Source organism: Sciurus vulgaris, assembly GCF_902686455.1.
Source record: "Sciurus vulgaris genome assembly, chromosome: 14".
Lineage (NCBI taxonomy): Eukaryota > Metazoa > Chordata > Mammalia > Rodentia > Sciuridae > Sciurus > Sciurus vulgaris.
In genome coordinates this window covers 12,361,987-12,376,871 of record NC_136475.1, presented here as the reverse complement: position 1 = coordinate 12,376,871, position 14,885 = coordinate 12,361,987, and the positions used below count along the sequence as shown (strand labels likewise).

The window sequence follows — 14,885 nt, the reverse complement described above, 5'->3', positions numbered from 1 at the left end:
CAGCATAGTATTTGACAGATGTCTACCTCGATGGTACACCAATAGTGTATTCCTCTGTCACCAAGTACTGGGTCACTACATTCTTACTGTGATTTACTGCCTAGTCACCTGTAGATGAGCATTTTGAGTTGCTTCCAGTTTGGGGCCATGATAAAGTTGCAGTGAGCATTCATGTAGAAGTCTTTGTGAATACATATTGCCAGTTTTCTTGGGTATTTATTTAACCTGAGAGCAGAATTGCTGAGCTGTAGATTAGATGCATGTTGTAATAAGAAACTGTCAGTTTTTAAAAGATGATTTAATATATTCATAGAGCTCATATCAACTGTATAGGAGAGTTGCTCTGTGTCCTTGCTGACACTTGGGATTGTCTCTCTTTAATTTTAGCTGTGCTAACAGGGTAGAAAAAGTATTTTTCATGATGGTTTTAGTTTCCATTTCTCTTATTATTCATAATTTTCAGCATATTTCTCTGTGTTTACCATTTATCATCTTTTGAGTGTTCAGCTCTTTAGCTTACTAAAAAGCAAAGTGATTGTTGTCTTCTTAAGTTGTAGGATTCTTTTTCTGTATATAAGATTTTTGTCAGATTTATATTTTGCAAGTGTTATTTGTAAGTTTGACACTTAAATTTCCATTTTATTAGTGGTGTCTCAGTGAACAGCAGGGTTTTCTTTTTGGTGGTGTTGTTTTGCTGCTGTTCTGATGGAGTCCAGTTTATGGTTGTTTTTATGGTTAGTGTTTTCAATGTCCTAAGAAATTTTTTCTTCTTCCTGTATTTCTTCTAGCAGTTTTATAGCATTAACTTTTATATTCTTGTCTATGACCCATTTCAAATGTATTCTTCCATATGGTGTCTCCTCCTTTTTGTATTAATATAGTTGATCAAGCACTGTTTTTTGAAAAAACAATCTTTTTACCTGCTGAATACCTTGTCAAAATGTCAAAAATTAGTGACCTCAGCGTGAGTTCTTGTCTGGTTGTGGATTCTTTTTTCCATTGTTCTGCCCATCTCGTCAGAGCTTTACCATTAGGGTGATTTCAGAGAGCGCGACCCTTCCCCACCGAAGCCTGTGGTCCTTTGCAGGGGCTCAAGTGGACCAGTCTGTCTTCGAGGAGCTCATCCGGGAGCAGCTCCCCGAGCTGGCCGAGCACATGAACGACCTCTCGGCCCTGGCCTCCGTCTCGCTCTCGTGGTTCCTGACCCTGTTCCTCAACATCATGCCTCTGGAGAGTGCCGTGAACGTGGTAGATTGCTTCTTCTATGACGGGATCAAGGCCATCTTCCAGCTGGGCCTGGCTGTGCTCGAAGCCAACGCCGAGGGACTGTGTGGCAGCAAGGACGATGGGCAGGCCCTGATGATCCTCAGCAGGTGGGCCCTGGCCGCTCCTCCTGTGGCCGGCTGGGGGTGGAGTGGGAGGCAGCCGGGACTCTGGGGACCACAGGAGGAGGCAGAGCAGGTGCAGCAGCCCTGGGGATACTTCCTGTTCCACTCTGCCCCTGGCCCGTTGCCCTGTGGTCTCCCAGAGCCAGTCCACTGTGGCGTGCGGTCAGTGGCATGGGGCAGAGGAGCCAGCAGGTGTGATTCCAGGGAGACAGGGCTATAAATGTTTTCCTCTTAGAAAATGAAATGTCGTGAGTCTTAGATGGCCTTGAACAGGCTGGGGACACCAGGAAATGCTGGCCTAGGCCCCAGTCGAAGGTTTCCTGACGATTTATGGGTGCCGTGACAGTGAAAGAAGTCAGAGCAGAATAAGCAGCAGCTCCCGGCTTTCTCAGACAGCCGAGTGGCACTTCAGTAGGTGGCTTTCTTTCAGAACATGATGGAAGCTTAAAATTACACTTGCACAGAATTTGTGCCGACGTCACTGGAGAGTCTTAGGGCCCCAGAAACCTACCCACAGGGCCCAGAAGGACCAGCCAGGCTTTAGGCGTGTCTCTCCTTCTTTCTGAAATGAATGTAGAGGTTGCTTTCTGGCCCTCCTCCCGGTGCTGGGGTTTGGGGGTGCACGGCATGATCTCTTGCCCCTGGGAGGGAAGGCTGTGGGTGTCGAGTGGTGCCCGGTGAGGGCAGAGTGGGCTTGAACTTGGAGGCGTGCTCAGGTTTCTAGATCATGTCAAGAATGAAGACAGCCCAGGCCCCCCCATTGGCAGCCACCATGCCTTTTTCTCTGATGACCAGGAGCCCTACCCTGCGACTGACATTGCTGACCTCATCCGGGACTCCTATGAGGTACATGAGCCCCCGTCCCATCCCCCAGGGCCCCTTCCCACAGGAAGCAGGCCTGGGAGGTGGCCCTGGAGGGAGGGTTCCTGGGCTGCTTTTTGTTTCCTCCGTGTGGACACAGAGCTTCCAAGTATGTGGTCCCTTGTGTCCCCACAGAAATTTGGAGACCAGTCTGTGGAGCAGATTGAGCACCTGCGTTGCAAGCACAGGATCCGAGTCCTCCAGGGACACGAGGACACCACTAAGCAGAACGTGGTGAGTGGGGACACCTCACAGTGGCACTTGCCATGCTCGGTGCAGAAGGATGCTAGGTTTTTGGTTGGTTCGTTTTGCACAGAACTCAAAGCCTGATAGGAGCGACATGATTAGAAGCAGTGTGGGCCAGACTGAGCACATGACCCCCGGGAGCCTTAGTTTCCTGTTGTAAAATGGAGATAGCTCCGTGTGGGTCAGGGGGCGCCTTGTGGCAAGAGCCCACACGGGGCCGGCGGCGTTGCCTTCCTTTAGAGTGGTCTTCCCACCCTCCCTGGCCTGTGCTAGCTTGTAGTTTGATACCGTTTTGTGAATTGCAAAGAGGTTGAAGACAGCACACCTGGAAAACCGCTGGAACCGGAGCTCTGAGTCGGAAGGGGAGAGGTGCTGGGAGCAGGGAGCCGCTGCATAAGGAAGCCGGCCCTTCCCTCCCAGCCTCCCGATCCTCCCGGGGATGCAGACCCAGAGTTCACTCCCTTGCTCTCTGTTCTCTCCTTAAGCTCCGTGTTGTTATCCCAGAAGTGTCCATCCTTCCTGAAGACCTGGAGGAACTCTACGACTTATTCAAGGTAGGGAATCTGGCAGAGGAGGGAGTTACGGCCCGCGGCTGGGCCCCAGCTGCAGCACCCAGCCCTGGCTGGCCTGCTGGCTTCCACCCGGAACCTCTCGCCCTGCCAGCAGACCAGTGCCCCTCCTGAGACAGCCTTCACCTCCCCTGAAGCTCAGCCTGGCGTCGGCGAGGGAGCTGCCAGGTGCTCCCGGGACAGCCCCAGCCCGGCAGGTGGCCCACGCACCACACGTGGTGCTCTGGCCAGAGGGCCTGCCTGTGACTGCCTCCCTGTCCCACGCTGTGCCAAGGGCATGGCTTCCTAGTGGGTGTAGAGGGCGGCGACCCCGTGGAAGTCACCGCCTGATACAGATTCGATCACTCACGCTTCCACCTCACAACACGAGTGCCCACTTCTGCATTTGTGTGGCTGCTGTGCGGCTAGTCAGGTATTTTCCACTGATGTTACTGTCACTTCTCTCCCATGTGGCCAGAGTCTTCACCATCTTTAATGACTTGATCATCTGTCACACCAGCAATCTGTAAGGCAGTACCCCAGGTTTCTGGAACTCGGATTTTCAGGTGGAGGCCCCGTTAATCACCCCATGAAGTATTTCCTCGGGCTCCTTGCTGGAAGTTTTCTTCCTTGAAAGAGTACATGAAGACAGGGGAGAGTTGCCCCAGGGGTGCCCTGCTGTCCCCTTGCAGAGACAGGGAAGGAAGCAGTTCTGGAAAGCCGGCCTCGTGGGAGCGCTCTTCCTGGTGGGGACGGACACTGAGCGCCTTTCACTTCTGAGCTCCGATTGCCCAGCAGTCCACGGCAGAAGCAGCAGTGGCGCAGGCGCTGCCACGGAGCTCGGCTGTCTGAGGCCTTCCCAAGGCCCCTGGGGTGGGTTGCTGGGCAGTGGGTTGCTGGCACGCCTCACTCCTGGGCTGGAACCAGCAGCCTTGTGTCACACACAACACCTGCCTGCGGGTGTTAGCATTTCCTCTGTAGCCTGAAGCTGAAGTCTGTCCTGATCCCTTTGGCTGTTCCAGGAGAAGCAGTAGGGAATGCAGACACCTAAAGACAGGGAAACAGATTACAAAGGTGTTTTTGAGGGGTTTCGGTTTATTTGCTTAAGATGACTTTGACTTATGTAGGACTGTTTTCAAGTAGGAGAAAGTAGGAGACGTCACACATCCAGATTTATGTAATAGTAAATCGTTTTTGTACTGGCCACATTGTTCATCTTTCATAGGAAAAAGTATTTAAGAAGATGGTTGGATGGTTTCCTTTTTCTTTTCTATGAAGGATAAACAATGCAATTGGTACTTATTAAAATTTTTTTTTTCATATTTGTAATTAGCTCTATAAATCTTCCATTTACATAGGGCTTAACCACCAACAAAAACTTCAGCTGTAAATACAAGATCACTTCCACCATACACTCCTCAGGCAGTGCAAGTAACACAGCTCTGTCTGCAACCCAGGGCGCCCCCTTTCTGGGCCCAGCCCCACCCAGCAGCCTCTGAGACTGTGCTTTCTCCCCATGGTCTTGACCTTCTTCGAATTTCCATGACTTTAATGGTCTGACTTTGTATATTGCAGCAGTTTAAAACTTGAAGTCCTGTAGGGAGAGCGTCCTCTAGTTGGGTTTTCATGTGCGCTCTTATCTTTTGAATCAGAATTTCACTTTCTCAAGAAAGGGGCCACGTGGGAACACCCTCACACCGGATTCTAGACACGTGACAGGTCCATGCCATTCCTTCACTGCCACCCGCCTGGAGCTGGAGTGTGCAGGCTGAGGGCTCGCTGTGCCAGCAAGCAGCGTCTGCTCGCCCACTTCCTCACCCCTTTCATTAAGGAGGGATGACATGTTTGGTACTTAATAAGACTTATTTTAGTTCCTTTAAAGCAACTCCTTAAATTCCTTAAGTCCAGATTTGATGCCTCACTTTCTCTCTGAGAAAGCTTCGTGAATCCGGTCCTTCCACACAGGATGTGAACGACGTAAATACAAACTCGGGCTCGTGAGCTGTCCTGGAAACATCCAGGCCCTGAGACGTGCCTTCACGTTCCACGGACATGTTCTTACCAGTGATCACCTGAATCCGTCCACTGTTGCTGGACGATTATGCCCTGGAGGATTTTTGATATCTTTGATTATTGTCTCGTTTCCTTCTATATTCTGCATAAGACTTTTGTTTTCAAACTTTAATGGAAAGACATACTACAAATCATGCCTACTCTCATTATTTAGAAAAAAAGAAGACTTTAAAGCCAGAAACTGAAGGTCCTTCCTTGCCCTGCCATCCTGCCTCGTGCAAGTAGTTCCTGTTAACTTTCCCAGCATGTGCCTTGGGGACATGCACATACATGCTTTCCCCCCAGATGTAAAAGATTGTGCTACACCTAATGGCCTACAATTTTTTTTTTTTTCAGTTGACTATACATTGTGGACTTTTTTCTAGCTCATTATCTATAGATCTCAGTCTTTGTTAACGATTGCACTTTTCTTGTAGGGCTGAGCCTCGAGTTCGTAGCCTCCTCCTGTGAGGGATAGCTCCATTACTTCCAGTTTTTGCTACTTCATAAAGGGTACTGTGGGTTTATCTGGGCCTAGTGCTATTATTTCTGTAGGATGGATTCTTTTTTTGTTGTTGTTCTAATTAGTTATTCATGACAGTAGAATGCATTGTGACACATCATAAACAAATGGAGTATGACTTCTCATTTTTCTGGTTGTACATGATGTGGAACCACATATATGTATACGGGGTAAGAATGTTCGATTCATTCTACTATCCTTCCTGCTTCCATACCCCCTCCCCTCACTCCCCTCTGCCAAATCCAAAGTACCTCTATTTCACACCCCTCCCCCACTTATTGACAATTGGAATCTGCATATCAGAGAGAAAACATTCGGCCTTTGGTTTTTTGGTATTGGCTTATTTCACTTACCATAATATTCTCCAACTCCATCCATTTATCATCAAGTGCCATAATTTCATTCTTATTTAAGGCTAAGCAATATTCCACTGTGTATATGTACCACATTTTCTTTGTCTATTCATCTATTAAAGGGCACCTAGGTTGGTTCAATAACTTAGCTATTGTGAATTGAGCTGCCGTAAACACTGATGTGGCTGTGTCACTGTAGCATGCTGGTTTTAAGTCCTTTGGGTATAAACTGAGGATGGATTCTTGAAGGTGGTATTTTGGGGTGATGGGAGATGTACATATTGAATTTTAATCAATACTGCTAAAATTTTTTTACTTTTCAAATTATAATTCCACTGATGGCGTCTGAGGGGACTTGCCACATGCCACACCCACCAAGCACTTGATTTCACTGATCTGCAATTTTGTTAGTTCGTTGGTTAATTCTATCCCTATTGAATCACCTGTTCATTTCCTTTGCCTGTTCTTGTATTTGTTTTTCTGTGGGACTCCATGAACTAGTGACAAGTCCGAGGGCTACACATTACACATTTTCTTTGGGGTAGCATGTTATGGGTCTCTAACATGACAGGCTAACATAAACATACATGGAAATTCATGGTGCGCCTCGGGTTTTACGAACGGAAATTCATTAGTCCTTTGTTTAACACCTGTAAGTGCCTGTGGCGCTTCTAACAATTCTGCAACGGCCATTTAAGGAATGGCCACAACAATCGTGATACTCAGATGGCAAATGGCACTTCGGCTTGCATACTAGGGCACCTGCACTTGTCTCTGTCCTCACAGATAGTGGACTTTGAATAGTAAAGAACTCCGCAGTCCCTGGGAGCCATTGCAGGCCTTTGCCGATTGAGATGTCCAAAAGTGCCAGTGATGTATCCAGGGACAGACAGGACCAGCCTGGTGGCTTTCATGTTCAATCTGTTCCTAAGACTTCAGCTTGCCTTTTGTTGTTTTTGTTCTGTTTTTTGTTTGGTTACTTTAAAATTTCAAAATTGGTAATATGCTCATGTGGTTCAAACTTCAGAAAGGATTAAAAGAAAGCAGTAGGAAGTCTTGCTTCTCTTCTGGGTCCCCACCCCGCCTTTCCCGCCCCAGGTAGCCAGTGTTACTGGTTCCTTCCACGTCCAGCCAGGTTGCCCAGGTTGACCTCTAACTTGCAGTCCTCCTGCCTCAGCCTCCCATATGGTGGGGACCTCGCGTGTGCCCGCGGGTCACCGCTCTCTCCCCGTCCGCAGAGAGAGCACCTGATGAGCTGCTACTGGGAGCCGCCGAGGCCCGCGGCCCCGCGCCACGACCCCAGCAGGCCCTATGCGGAGCAGTACCGCATCGACGCCCGGCAGTTCGCGCACCTGTTCCAGCTGGTGTCGCCGTGGACCTGCGGGGCCCACACGGAGATCCTCGCCGAAAGGACGTTCCGGCTCCTGGACGAGAACGCCGACCAGCTCTTGGAATTCAAGGCCTTCGTGGGCTGTCTAGGTAGGGCTCCGCGTCCTCGCAGGGGACGGCAGTTCCGAACGGGGTGGACTGCGTCCTTGCAGCACCACCTTTATGCCCCCGATGGGGTGGGCCGCGGGCCGGGCCCCAACATAGGAGGCGGGGTCTTGCTGTCCCTGGCGCTCCAGACCTGGCGGTGGCTCCTTCCTGACTTTGTTCACAAGACTGAAATCTTCAGAAAGGCGCTGCCTGGAGCTCGGTGGCCGGCCACCCCCTGGCTGCCTCCCTTTCTAGCCTGTGTGCTGCTGGGCGGTGGGGGCAGCATTGACCCTCCTCCCTCTGGCAAGCGGGTGTCTGACAAGTAGACTTCACCCTGCGTCCCCTCTCCTGTCTTCCTTTTTACAGATGTTATGTACAATGGAGAGATGAATGAGAAAATCAAACTGCTGTATAGGCTTCATATTCCTCCAGGTAAGCCAGGCCGCGTAGCCACGTCAGGCCGAGCTGTTTCCACACAAGACCCGCTGCGTTCTGACAGTGAGGTCCTTTTAAGATTTCGCGTAGCTCTTTTAGTTTGGTGTCTCAGATCACAGACTTTAGTATTGTTCTGTGACCCGTGGCTTGGGAACTGCTGCTGTGGACTGTGGGGAGCAGACGCTGGCTCCCCTAACAGATGGCTACCTGAGGCTGCTGCTTCCAAGCACCATTTCATTTTCCAGCACACATGACCTTGCTTCCTTCAAGGTCATGCAGTGTAACCAACAACAAAGGAAGTCATTTTGAAACCTTTGAGGTCAAGACTTGACATTGGCAGGAACAAGAACGAGGAAGCCTTTGTGTGTTCCTTGTATCTTTAAAACTAATAGCCACAAGGGAGAAGTAACTGAAGGGCATCAGACCACGCGCTGTGGTTCTGGTATGGGATGTGCTGGCGACAGAACTTCCCATCTGGATCCTGGGGAGCTGTAGGAAGTTTCCGGGATCACAGGATACTGGTGGCTTTTACAACTACTAACACATACACAAAAATTGAAAATGCATGTGGACGTTATTTGTGGGCTTCCAGAATCTGGCGACTGCTGACTTGTGTCCGCCACCTTAGGCACCTTACCCCTGGCCGGCTCTCCTGCCACAGAAGCCCTCCTCCTCCTTCCCAGGGCCCTTCATTACTTAAGTACAACAGCTTAGTGTCAGTTGAGTTAAGCCAATTGAGTTTTTAAAATTAACGTGTTCTTTTTAGATACACATGACAGTGGAGGGTATTTTGACATACATACATGCATGGAGTACAACTGCCATTCTTGTGGTGAACATAAGGTGGAGTTTTGCTGGTCGTGTGTTCACATGTGAACATAGGAAAGTGATGTCCGGTTCATTCTCCTGTCTTTCCCATTCCGACCCCCTGCTATTTGGGTTCTGACTTTTATTTTTTAATTTGCACAAGTGTTTTTCCACTAACATAAAAGATATACATTTCCCTTTATTACTTTATGATTGTCTTTCTATGATCATTATCAGTAGCTTTCTCCTCAATAGACTATGACTGATTTTATTTTATTCAATTACTTTTTCTTGATATTTAAATATAAACATTTCATTTTAGAATAATTTATAAAAAGTTGCATAAGTAGTACAGATAGAATTTCCATCTTGGTATATTTTTAAACTTGCTGGCTTTTGAATTTGAGACTTTTCTCTCTTTTTTTTTATTGTTTTTTTAGTTGTCAATGAATCTTTTATTTTATCTATCTATATGAGGTGCTGAGTATCAAACCCAGGGCCTCGCACATGCCAAGCAAGCACTCTACCACTGAACCACAAGTCCAGCCTGAGACTTTTGATTCTTTTTTTTTTCTCTTTTTTTATTGTAAACAAATGGAGTAACTTTTGATTCTTGATCTGACTTCATTATGAATTATTGTTTCCAAATTGAGTCCATTCCTGACAATGTAAATTATTAAAAGCAGCTGTAGACCTTCACATTTTTACAACTTCTCAAACCTTTTTTAACATGATTATGATATATCTTGTGACTGAAATGAAATTGTTAAACAAAACTGAAGAATTGATACATTGTTTATGTATATTTAATATATATATATTTTTGGTACCAGATTAAACTCAGGGACACTCGACCACTGAGCCACATCCCCAGCCCTGTTTTGTACTTCATTTAGAGACAGGGTTTCACTGAGTTGCTTTTAACACCTCACTTTTGCTGAGGCTGGCTTTGAAATCGCAAATTGTTGATGAAGTTAAAACATCTTAAGAATGCAAACAACCTAAAACCTCAGTTTCCTGAGCTCATGAATTCACGGTACCATTAGGTACTTCTCTTTAAATTTTAACTATTTACTTCCAACATACTGAATGGCTTTTTAGTTAAAGATGGGACCATCACATATACCAGAAAGAAGTTTAAGTCACTAATTAGGAAATATAATGAGGATTACCTCAACGTTAAATTCCTGTGTCCAGTGAATTCTCTTCAGTCTCCAAGTCATCCTCTTTGTCTGTCCAAAAGGCAGTGGGACCACACACCCACCTCGGGCAGAGGAAGTCGGTCCTCTGCCGGGGGAGATGGAGGTCTTGGTGAGCATGGTTAGAGAGGCGTTTGAGGTGCAGCTCAGGAAGCCGTGAGGAGCCCGGGCTCCTCAGTTCCAGAAGAGCTCGCTGCGATTCCTCGATTACACAGAGAGCACACTTGTGCACGGCACTAGAAAAGAACACTTGGCAGGTGGCACAGAAGCGGAGAGCATTCCAGAAGACTGAGATGATGAGTTTTCTTTGCAGATGGATACCTCTACAGATATTGGTCATTTTCGCTGACTTGATTTTACTAGGTGATTTCTAGAAGGAAACTTCTAGAAGAGCATTATTTTCATTAGAAGGAAACGAACGGCTGAGAATGATCCATTGGAAGGGTGAGTGGGTACACAGATGAAATATTCAGAGGCTGTCTGCTCACTGTGGGGCTCAGGGACACCCCACTGCACTAGTTCCTTCTGGAAACGTCAAGGTTCAAGGAGTGCATTATTTTATTTGAGAGCAGCTCTCCTAAAGGCTTACCTGCTGGTCTTGGACCCCTACTAAGTGGTATTTTTGCTGGGAGTGTGACAGTCTCCGGGAAGCTCTTGCCTGACGTGTGGGACCCTGGCTTCCATCCCAGCACCACCGAGAAAAGTTCTTAAAATAAAATCCCAGCTGCTCATCACTGTGTTCAGCTACACGTAGAGAGAGATTTCCTTGTGAGGACATACATATTAACCAAGAGCGACCCCAAACGCGAACGTGTACCTAACAGGAGGTCTGCAGCTTGTCAAAGCCGTGTGCCACCTTGTGGACATTTCTTGAATCACAGCTGAATTTTACCTTTGGTTCTCACTGAATGGCTCACTACTAAATTCCAGCCTTTTTAAAATAAGGATCTTTCCTTGTCTATCTCCTGATAAATGCTATTTTGTAACATCTTTGTTGAGCTATATTTCACATAGTATTCAGGTCATCTGTATTCCGTGGTTTTTCATGTGTCAAGTAGTGTGATAATCCCCAAAATCAATTTCAGAACTGTCTTCACCCTAAAAAGAAACCTCCAACCCTTTAGCCATTTTGCTCAATCTAGTTTCCCCAACCTTAGGTGATCTGCTGTTGCTGTAGATTTGCCTGCTCTGGACATTTCATTCAGATGGAATTGACATCATATGTGCCATTTTGTCTGGTTCTTTTAACTTAGCATAATAATTATGAATGTTTGTATATGGTTTTTTTGGGCAAACGTTTTCAGTTCTCTTGGGTATGTATTTAACTTTTTGAGGAGTTGCTAGACTGTTTTCCAAGGTGACTGAACCATTTTACATTTCCACTAGCAATGTTTGAGGGCTTCAACAAAATAAGATGCTGCTTTGAGTTCAGTCAGGCTTTTTCAATTTTTAAATCATCTAAATATAGCAATATACAGAGAGAAATGATTGTCATCAAAGTTTAACATAATTGCCAATTCTGCCATTCCAAGACTTAGTAGATTTCCAGTTTCTTGTATGTGTGTATGTTGGCTCTAGTTTTACATATTGGGATTTTACATTTCCAGGTTAACATCAGAAGTGTCCCATGGGGCTGGGGAGATCGCTCAGTTGGTAGAGTGCTTGCCTTGCAAGCACAAGGCCCTGGGTTCAATCCCCAGCACCACCAAGTGTCCCATGAATTTGTATGTGACATGTAAATTACCTGTGTAGATCTGGAATGTGAGACATATTATTTACTGTGTGTCCGGACAGTGCTTGGTGTGCATTTGGGTTTGTGAACCCTGCAATGCTAATTATTTGTTGCCTAAAAAGCTAAATTACTCATTTTTGTTAGGAAATGTGTTAAATCTTCTGTTTTTGTTTTTAAGCACTCACTGAAAACGACCGAGACAGCCAGTCACCGTTAAAGAATCCTCTGTTGTCAACGTCAAGACCCCTGGTGTTTGGGAAGTCCAATGGCACGTAACCCTTTCATGTCTGCCCCCAGGGGTTGTCCTTGCCACGCCTCCATAGCTGGTTTCTGTCCTCAAGCTGTGAATTACCACCGAGTCCACTGCTTGCTTCCGGAGCCTTCTTGTTGGAAGTGGTGCCCACCCTGTTCCTTCCTCCCCACTCCCCCTTGCTGCTCCCCAGGGTAGCAGAAGCGCCCCTCACACCGGTTTATCTCCGGCAAGGCTCTTGCTTCTGTTTCTTATGGATTTGCTTGGTCGACGCCCCCTCCTTTTCCCATCCCCCTCCCATTCTTGCTTTCATTGCATTTATTTAGATTTAACTGTTATTGTTTCCCTTTGTCGCAAGGTGATACAGTTGATTATCAGAAGCAGCTGAAACAGATGATTAAGGATTTAGCCAAAGAAAAAGATAAAACGGAGAAAGAGTTGCCCAAAATGAGCCAGGTATGAACTTTCTGTGAAGAATGTGAACTATTTTATAAAGTGATTTTTGTCAAGATTGATATTTCAACTTGAATCCCTTTACTTCCAAAATTCAGGATGTTATTTTGTGGAACTGAATATTTAAATTATGGTCGTCAGATGTTCTAAGCTCTTCAAAATGAAGCCGCCACCTACTTCATGCTTTTTAAACGTCTATACCAGATTCATTTGTCCAGGTTGACACGCATTCACTGGTTAAGGTAGTAAAGCATTGATTGGAGCCGCGGTGGATACAGCAGCAGCTGTTAGAAGTAAATGCAGTGTCAACAGCGGCCTGGGGATGCAGCTGAGCTGGGGGGGCGCTCACGTAGCACGCGCTGGGTCTGATCTGAGCTGCCGCTGCACAGGTGCACTGTAGAAAACCACCGCCTGCTGGGCAAGGTGGTACGTGCCTGTCATCCAGCAGCCGGGAGGCTGAGGCAGGAGGATCACGACTTCAAAGCCAGCCTCAACAAAAGCAAGGTGCTGAGCAACTCAGTGAGACCCTGTCTCTAAATAAAATACAAAACAGGGCTGGGGATGAGGCTCAGTGGTTGAGTGCCCCCGAGTTCAATCCCTGGTACCCTCCCCCTGCAAAAAAATCATTGCATCATACATAGTACTGTCTCCCCAACTTTTGAGTTTTTTCCAGAGAAGGGCTCTATGCTTACCAGTACTGTATGATAGGTTTATTTTGGAAAAAGGATTTCTCTCAATATTTGAGAATTGTAGGCTTAAAGTTAAGAATGCACTTCTGTTGCTTCCTAGAGAAGTTACGCGGCCCTCTGGGCTTTGACCCCTGGCCCTGAAGGGGTAGCAGCAGTAAAATTTAGCATGCCATGCTTTTTTGTAACCACAAAGTATTTTGCGATCAGTAATTCATAGCAGGTTTGAGAAATGCCACCACTGTCTAGTTTAGTAGCAAGTTGCTCTACACTTTTCATTCTGCTCTTAGAAATGAGTCAGTTAAATTTTATCATCCCAAACTGTCAGTACTGGCGTTTTTGTTTTGGTGGTGCTAGGGTCAAACCCAGGGACTTGCACGTGCTAGGCAAAGGCTCTGCCACTTTTCTAATTTCAAGACATTCCACAGCAGTGGTTTATTCCATTCATTCTACTTACTGTTAACCTTCCAGCTGTTCCATCTTCCTCCACTCCAGCTTCAGCGTCCTCATAGGCACACTCTAGGCTTGTAAGCCTGAGCTGTCTTACAGCAAGTCCCATGCACAGTGCTGGTGTCTTTGGAGACATCCTAACCCACAAGTCAACCTGCTGAACTGAAGGCTGTGTGCGTACTCTAGGGACACTTCTTGTGAACAGTTACTATACACATACCAATAGCATGTCCAGGTGTGTGGAAACTGACTCAGGCTTCCAAGCGGAAGGGGGCAGACTACCGTATGTTCTACTTCTTCAGAAAAAAGTTAACAATTCATTAGATTTCCATCCTGCTTATGCTGCTATACATGGACTTTTTTTTTCTAATTTCAGAGAGAATTCATCCAGTTCTGTAAAACTTTGTACAGTATGTTCCATGAAGATCCAGAAGAAAACGATCTGTATCAAGCCATTGCCACAGTGACCACTCTGCTGCTGCAGATCGGGGAGGTGGGCCAGCGAAGCAGCAGCTCAGGAAGCTGCTCCCAGGAGTGTGGCGAGGAGCTGCAGGGTTCAGCTCCTTCTCTAGAGCAGGACTCTGTTTTTGTGGACCCTGGGAAGACACCCCAGGACTCCCGGGCATTTCCTGAGTCAGCAGAAGGGGACTGGACTGTCTCTCTTGAACATATTTTAGCATCACTTCTTACTGAACAGTCATTAGTGAACTTTTTTGAAAAGCCACTGGACATTAAATCCAAACTTGAAAATGCCAAGATCAATCAGTACAGTCTCAAAACTTCTGAAATGAACCACCAATCACAGCCTGAACTCAAGCTGAGCAACCTGTAGCAGGAAGTTTGCTGTGGGGCACACTGGATCTGCTATACCAAAGCACGGGCGGGCAGACCTTCTCGGGTCATCAAACCACAAACCCAGATGTCAGTCTAATTCAGTTTGAGTACAGTTTATAAGCTGGGTATCTCAAAGAGCAGCCTGACAGTGGCTACCAGAATCGACGCAACTCTGAAGCATGTTTGATTTGGGGATCATCTGTTGCAGTCAGTGGTACAGGGTGCCCATCTGTTCCCTCGACGCTGACTTGCAATTCCACTTCCATCAGATTTGTTGAAATGGCTGTTCCTGCCACAATGCTGTTATTTTACTCTTTGATCAGATGTCATACTAAACAAGGGACAATAAGCTCTCATTTATCACTTAGAATGAGAGGTAACCAGTCAAGTTCACGTTCAAGATCTCAGAGCCACTGTCTGTGCAATTGTATTTGGCTTTTTTTGCACTAATTTTGTTTCAATGCTGGTAATTGAAACCATTTTAATATATTTGGTTGTATTCACTTTCTATGTCCTCCCAAAAATGTCGTGTACAAACCATGCTTTCAACGTGGACCTCCAAGTTTTTAATAAGAATCCTTTTTGTATTGCC

The 14,885-nt window shown here is 46.5% G+C and overlaps 1 protein-coding gene across 11 annotated transcripts in view; it reads left to right on the top strand.

The window, feature by feature from the left end:
• TBC1D8 (TBC1 domain family member 8) overlaps positions 1–14,885 on the top strand; it is a 115,525-nt gene extending 100,640 nt beyond the window's left edge. For all 11 annotated transcript variants that reach the window (XM_079111000.1, XM_079110999.1, XM_079110993.1 and 8 more), the window contains 9 exons: positions 1,088–1,373; positions 2,105–2,234; positions 2,385–2,483; positions 2,981–3,049; positions 7,210–7,450; positions 7,814–7,879; positions 11,799–11,888; positions 12,229–12,326; positions 13,836–14,885. In XM_079111000.1, the coding sequence (XP_078967126.1) occupies positions 1,088–1,373; positions 2,105–2,234; positions 2,385–2,483; positions 2,981–3,049; positions 7,210–7,450; positions 7,814–7,879; positions 11,799–11,888; positions 12,229–12,326; positions 13,836–14,291 (1,535 nt within the window). In that variant the 3' untranslated portion in view covers positions 14,292–14,885. The remainder of the gene's footprint in view (positions 1–1,087; positions 1,374–2,104; positions 2,235–2,384; positions 2,484–2,980; positions 3,050–7,209; positions 7,451–7,813; positions 7,880–11,798; positions 11,889–12,228; positions 12,327–13,835) is intronic.